The following is a 7,902-nucleotide window of genomic DNA, read 5'->3' as shown; positions in this document are numbered from 1 at the left end:
TCAGGTGTTATGTAATACAACTTAAATATACTATTTGCTTAATAAATGTGTTGACAGGGGCTATACTATGTCTGACGACTCTGATGAAGAAGATATGATAATGCAAGCAGCATGTGTTACTACCATGTTAACGGCTGGTTATTATCAATATTATGTCAGTAAAATTCCTTGCTGCACTTCAGCTCTTAGTGGCCTTATCGACATGGTGCGCGGTGCCAAGAAAACTTTCGTATGGAAAAACACGTGTTCTTGCGATTGTGTGATATTTTACAAACGAAAGGTCTACTCACTCACTCTAATACAGTACAGGTCGAGGAACAACTAGCAATATTTATGTATACAATTGGTCATAACAAACGTAATCGAACCATTCAAGAACGTTTTCAGCATTCTGGAGAAACTATTAGTCGCCACTTCAACAATGTCTTGAATGCAATAGTAGTACTATCTGAAGATTTTCTACAACCAGCAGGATCTAGTACTCCTGAAATTCTTGACAGTGGTTATAGATTTTATCCGTATTTTAAGGTATTGACTACGTATGATTATAATTTTTTTAAAACTTAAATTGCATGATACATTTTAAATAGTTTGTTTTTTTTATTACTTAAAATATACGTCTATTAGGATTGTGTTGGAGCAATAGATGGAACACATATCCCTGCATTGATTGGTTCAAAGGAGAGAGTTCCTTTTATAAATAGGAAAGGAATTGTTACGCAAAATGTTTTGGTGGCATGTTCGTTTGACTTGCAGTTTCAATATGTTCTTGCCGGTTGGGAAGGTTCGGCTACAGATTCACGTGTTTTAAATTCAGCACTAACAAGGGAAGACAAATTGCAAGTACCTGAAGGTACATAATGCTTATTATTATGTTAAATCTTGTGGATTCTTTTGTCATGCTTAATATTCCAAAACCCTTTATACTATTTGAACATGTTTATGATCATAATGCTTAATTTTATTTAATTTGAAATGTAGGTAAATATTATTTGGCTGATGCGGGCTATGCCAATGCACCAAATTTTATTGCTCTATTTCATAACACTCGTTTTCATCTAAAAGAATTTGGAGTGTTGCATCCTACAAATTACAAAGAGCTATTCAATCTTAAGTCATTCATCTTTGAGGAATACTGTTGAACGTATCATTGGAATCTTGAAAAAGCGGTTTGCTATTTTGGCTCTTCCACCTCCATATCCGTTTGAAACACAAGTAAAGATAGTAATAGCATGTTGCATTCTACACAATCACATACGAAAAGAGAAACATAATGATAAATTTTTTGATAAGGATCAAAGAGAGCAAGCAGAACTTGAAGGAGACTCTGGAATGAGGAGACAAGATCTAGAAAACCTTAGTAGAAATAGAATACGAGAAATTGCATCAGATTATAGAAAGTCTATTGCCATTGCAATATGGAATGACTATTGTGACTATCACAATGCAGATTGATGTAATACTTTTGATTTTGCTTTGGATTTGTTTCATGTTAAGAATGAAATGACTGGTTATACTTGTTTCAAATTAAATATTTTGTGGAACTTGTTTTTTTGGAATGAGAATATAGACATTGTATTTAAGTTATTATTTTCTTTTTGATTTATAATGTTCTATTATTTTTTTCAAATATGTAACAGGTTATCAGTGTAACAGATACAATATATGTGAACCAAACAGTGGGCACGCTGAACTTGTGACAGAACGATTGGCAGCCAAACAGGTTCCAGATTAACCTGCTTTAAGTTGCACATCTACAGAATTAGATCAGCTAATCTAAGTTGGCTAGTACGAATTTTTCTAATGTCAAACAGAGCCTAAAAGATAGGTCGGGTCGGTCATTGATACAAGCTTGGAGTGCTTGGTGCTGATTAGCTTAGATGTGGGTCGGTTATTTCAAGTTGGAATTTGGGCAGCATGTGAACAACAAGTAATAGCTCAAAATGATTTTGAACGTTGAGGTTTGGACCCACATGCAAGCTTTTGTCCTTTATATCTCACCTCATCTTTCCTTTTTAACCTTGCCACCCATATCATATCTTTATTACATTTGAACCTTCTAACCCATGATCCATGTTACGCGGTTACGCCAACCGCCACCACACCTTTGACCACAATTTGATTTACCCATTAATTCATTCCAAAAATTACCAAACTAGCACTGCCACCTCAAGCTTTGAGAATATTCTTGGTATCTTTTCACCATCTCCTATTCCATTTAAAACAAATAGATCATATATTCACATATTTCCATCCTTTTAATCATCACCATCAAATCATAGCTGCCAACCCATATAATATTTCGCCATTCCATTTTCATATAAAATATTTCCATTTAAATATTCTCCATTCCATAATTTCATGGGAGAAAATATATAATGGGAGAAACAATTCAAATTGAAGATTAATGGCAAGCCCGAAATTAGAAAGTGCATATAAGGATTTGTGCAAGAATATATTTTGCTACCATTTCCTATTATTTTGATAGGGAAAGTTTCTTATTTTAATCACATTGTAAGCCTATAAATAAAGGCCTTTCGGGAAGGATTCAAAACATTCACCATTCTCCATTCTCCACTCTTCATTCATTCCTTAGTTCATTCTTAGATTTATTAGTAGAGATAGAAATTTGAGAAGAATTCATTGTAGAAGCCGAAGTTTACGTAAGTTATTTCATTATGAATAACATTTATGTAGCTTACTTATTCTACATGTTTCTAGCTTAATTTATTTCAAGATGTAGTCAATATAATGATTGTACAATTTGTCTTAACTTCATTCATTATTGTTTTGCATGTCTAATAATTTTAGTTCCAATTACGAGAGTACACCTTTAGTTTTAAACGCTAATTAATATATTTCATTATGTGTCCTTAATTTGACACATTATACTTAGGTTGAGTCCTTTGATAGTGTGTACTTATTTTGCCATGCAATAGTTATATTTAATTTATTGAAAGTTCAAAAGGTGAGGAAGTAAAGTTTTTATATATATATATATATATATATTACGTTAATATTGATGTCTAAAGATAGATTCTCCAAATTAAATGCATCTAGCCATAGTTTAATTTGAGTTATATAAAATGAATGAAATTGATAAAGTTGTGCATGAATTATATAGATGAAACCTTGAAATCCTAGTCTTTAATCATAATCGTTTAAGTACCAATTATTTTTCTCGTTTTATTTTCATTAGTTAGAAATTTCACTTAAAAAGAAATATTAAATTATTATTGTTCTAGTTGGTAAGTCATTTTTAAATAGAGTATAAATTAAATTAGTCTCTGTGGATACGACGACCCTACTTAGCGCTATACTATTCGTTGAATATTAAGTAGGAAATTAATCTATTGATTTCAAGTGTGATTTACAATGATATTGGCCTTAACCAATAATTTGCACTCGATTAACAAACACAGTTAGAACCAAACAATGGGTGGATGGGTGAATTGGGATACGTAAAATGGAAAAATGAAGGGAAACTAATCTAAACAATAATAAGATGGCAGCGGCGTCATTTGATAATCGTAAAAATAACAAGTTTGGCCTAACATCATAACAAGTCCTCGGAAGCGGCACCATTTGATAATCGTAAAATAACTCGTTTCTATCCTAACGAAGAGTGATTTTGATAAGAATAAGAAAACTATATTATTCTACAAATAGATCAAAGTTTCTACTTTCGTTTATCATGCAATATGGTGGAGTAAATATTCCGTTCCACTCCTAGTTGTTTAGACGTAACAGTTTCAATAGTTTTAACAATTTTACGTATATCAATGAGAGTAATGGATTGTAATTTTAATAATATGATAAAAATAACTAATTATGAAGATTTAATGATATAGTTTATACTAAGGTAATTTACTACGAAGATTTTAGTTGGGAAGAAGGGATTAGAGGCATTTGATATTCACCTAGATAAATTTCTAATATGCTAGTGTAGATTATTGCAACCCTAACCAATAAAGATTAAGTATTTGGTCCCTAACTATTTATGACATCTCTAACCAAATAATAATTAGCATGAGAGGAAGTTTAACACATTCTCATGGTTAATAAACTAACATCTATAATGAAACTCTTGAATAAGCATTAATTTTAACTAACACATTAAGTCTTCAGCAAAGCTTCATCAAACCCCTCTAATGGAGATTTAGTTAAAATTCATTAGACTATCATTAATAGAAGAATAATAAGACATAATGAAGACAATAACAATAACTTGGTTTTATTAATGGAGGCTAGGTTTTCAAAATAATAATTAGGTTAGAGAGAGAGAGAGAGAGAGAGAGAGAGAGAGAGAGAGAGCTAATTTAATTAAGAGAGTTCTAATTAATGGGAAGGAATCTAAAAATTAAAAACTAAGTATTTAGAGTTATGCCTTAGTCCTCTTTATATAGGAGAATGCTAGGTTTACAATTTTGTGCATAGGCTTTGGAGTTATGTTTTGGGCCATTAAATCAAGCCCAAAACCTAATTACTTAAGTCCAAAAAGGATTTCTCTACTGGAAATTACTGCAACAGCCTTTTTCTCTACTTTTAGTCCTTTGATTGGATCAAGGCTTGGACCATTAGAAAGATCTTTCCGGGCCGGTCGTTTTGACATATAGTAGGCCAAATTATGAGGTCTGAGTTCAAAGATACAGCTTGTAAAAGTTTTGTTGACTTTTCTGCTCTATTTCTGTCCGCGTTGACTTTAACTAGTTTTAAAAAGGCTTTTTCTCCTTGAAACTTGGGCTTTAACCATAATGCTTTTTAGCAACCAACCTTTGCTCCTTTATCTTGCAAAAGTGACATATTTCTTTACATATTTGACTCTAATACCTGAAATACACAAAAACACGTAAGCAATACTAACTCTTATTTATTATAAACATAATTGGTCTAAATGTAACATTATTAAGGGGTTAAAACTACAGTTTTGGGCTCTTATCACCAACCCTTTCATCTTATTTCCTAATCTGAATACCAGTATCTCAGCGATTCAGAATGAGCTTATGCTCGATGCCTCCTCATCTTCTGAAGAAGACACCAATGATGGCATGCCTCCCATTCAGCTTCCTTTTTTGCTTGTGCCAGTTTTAGGCGAGTGTTTTGTTCAGCCTTCAACCATTCCAGCCAGTCCAACCACACAGTCAGTTCCTAAGAGTGGTCCAGGAGTTCTTGATGCTGGTGTAACAGCAAATACTGATGCTGAACTGAAATTTGATTCTACCCCTGCCTAACAGGCTAAGTAAAGACTTAGCTATTCAATTCATGATTTAGAAAACATTGAAAACATTTATTTTGAAACAATTTTTCTATGGGTTTGTAATATTGAGCTATGTTGTTCACATACTGTAAGGGGGATTTTCCGTCATTGAACAGATGACACGTGTATGGGAAATAACCTAAGACTATAGATGTCCAGAATGAAACGAGGACCATCGAATTTGTTCTGTGAATAAGTGATCTCGTGCTTAGCACGAGTGTTTAGTGGACATGTGCTAGGCACATGGCTGACCGCCTCTAAGTATGACAGCTCTCCAAGTTATTAGGAACTGGTATAGACAGTTTCCTGAATAGAAGGAAACTGAAGATGGCGATCTCTGATGATAAGGAAGGAATCATGATGACATATCTTAGGAGTTACCTTTTAGATATAATCTTCTCATACACGATGGGACATTATGATCAACAAGAAAACTTACCTCTCATAAGATATGGTATAGATTCAGACTTCCATAAGGAGAGGGTTCCTAATAGGAAGGCAAAGTTCAAAGATGGAAGGGAGCTCACAAGCGGTGAGGTTAACCCTAACCCTAGGACTCTCAAAGCTCTTCCTATATAAACCATAAGAATTCACTCTTAGGAACTTCGCAAAATAGGGTTTGGTTCACCTAAATCAATAAGGAGATATGTAGGCAGCCTCCAGGCGATTCAACCCTGAACTCACAATCATCTCATCCCTTCTCTACTCAGTCAAAGCTTCTGGATCACAAGGCACAGAGGAAAATCAGGAGATACTCGAAAACTCCCCTACACATACTATTTACTTACTGAGCTCTACAGCTCTTCTAGTTTATACATGCATTTAAAACATTCTATGCTATATAGCATATAATGACATGTACTAATATGCATATTCTACCCTTGATGCCCCCCAAAGTTCATTTGGAATAACAATAGGTGACCCTAATAGGCTAAATAGGTTAAAATGATGCATAACTAGAATCTGATCAGGATATCATGGGAGTCGTCCAAGTTTAACCATAACTGAAAGTTCGATCGTAATAGAGACACAACGTCACAGAGGAGCCATGTGTCTATATGAAGGTAATTGGGTGCCTTTAGCATAATACTGTGTTTAATAACGATAGGTCTTGTCTATTTAAAAAATAGATAAGTTATCGCCAGAACAACAGTGGGGGAGTCTTCCTCAACGTGATCATGCCGATATAATTCCAGGCCAATGATTGCATACTAGGATCTGGATCCAACCCAAATTTTCTCAGCAACTCCCATTAGTGATGTTATGTGAGCACAAGGAACTGACATACAGTTCGGGCTCCCAAAAACACTATCTCTGGTTCCAAGTCAAGCTGGCATACAGTTTACTGAATAGTTAGTGTGGTTAGATTCCCTAAAGGCTTAACCCATCAAGGATAATCTCAGTCTTAAAGAACTGGCGTATAGTTCAGGCTGTGTGGGGATGAGAAAAGAATTGGCATTCAGTTCGTCTCCCCCTAACTCAGTATCTTTGGTTCCAAAGAAAATTAGCATACAATATTCTTGAATAGATAGTGAGAGAAGAATTCCCTAAAAGCTTAGTCCATTATGGATAATAAATAAAGAGCTGATGCAAGGAATAAATTCAATTACAAGGTGAGGAACTTTATTGATGACTGGAGAGAATAAGCAATGCATAAAAAAGCATGAAATAACAATTTACTGGTAGTACTTGCGAATGTGCTCTGCGTTCTATGGTTTGACAAGAACATCCCCTTCAACAGCACGAAAGTAGTAAAAAGCAGTTCGGCCAACCTTGTCCATGATGTATGGTCCTTCCCAGTTAGGCCCAAACTTGCCGTTATGCTATGGCATCTCACGCAGAACTAGATCACTAGATTTGAAAGCTCGAATTCGGACTATCTTGTCATATGATCTTTTCAGAATCTGCTGGTTGGCAGCCAAGCGCAGTGCGGTGCCTTCCCGCTTTTCATCCAGGAGATCTATTTCTCTGCATAATAACTCTTCATTGTCCAGGGTGTGCACAACGTCTGACTTCTGAGTGAGAGCTACTAGTTCGGGAAGTATGACAACTTCAGCTCCATTGGTCAGTGAAAATGGGGACTCACCAGTCGATTGTCTGGGTGTAGTTCGGTATACCCATAAGACCTTAGGTAGTTCCTCGATCAATAAACCTTTTGCGTCATCTAATTTGCGTTTCATGTTATCCAAAATAACCCTATTGGAAGCTTCAGCCTGGCCATTGCCTTGTGGATACCTTGGAGTTGAGAAAAAATAGATAACTGTTGCCTCCAACGAACTGTTGCCCATTATCTGAGATAATAACTTTAGGTATGCCAAACTTATAGATAATGTTGTTCCAAAGGAACTTTCTGACATCCTGTTCCTGAATGAAGACAAGGGGAACTGCTTCTATCCACTTGGTGAAGTAATCCGTCGCGACCAGTAAGAATCTGACGTTGCCAGGAGTGGGTGGTAAGGGTCCCACAATGTCAGTTCCCCAATGTGCAAATGGCCCTAAACTAGCCAATGGGTGCAGCTATGTTGTTGGAGCATGGATAAGCAGAGCATATCGTTGACACTTTTCACATTTACAGGTAAAAACTTGTGCATCATTTTGTATATAAGGCCAAAAGTACCCTTGCCTTAGGATCTTGAGAGCGAGTG

General features: G+C 35.2%; 1 protein-coding gene across 1 annotated transcript; it reads right to left on the bottom strand.

The window, feature by feature from the left end:
* Window positions 1-7,080: 7,080 nt before the first annotated feature.
* LOC147488618 (uncharacterized) lies at window positions 7,081-7,437 on the bottom strand. Its single transcript, XM_086574433.1, has one exon. The coding sequence runs from the start codon at window positions 7,435-7,437 to the stop codon at window positions 7,081-7,083; it is 357 nt and encodes a 118-aa protein (XP_086430559.1).
* Between the last annotated feature and the right edge of the window lie 465 nt (window positions 7,438-7,902).

Source organism: Coptis chinensis, chromosome 7 (assembly GCF_015680905.1).
Source record: "Coptis chinensis isolate HL-2020 chromosome 7, ASM1568090v1, whole genome shotgun sequence".
NCBI classification, from domain to species: Eukaryota; Viridiplantae; Streptophyta; class Magnoliopsida; order Ranunculales; family Ranunculaceae; genus Coptis; species Coptis chinensis.
Note: the sequence above shows the minus strand (reverse complement) of the source record. Positions and strands in the feature narration are given on the sequence as shown.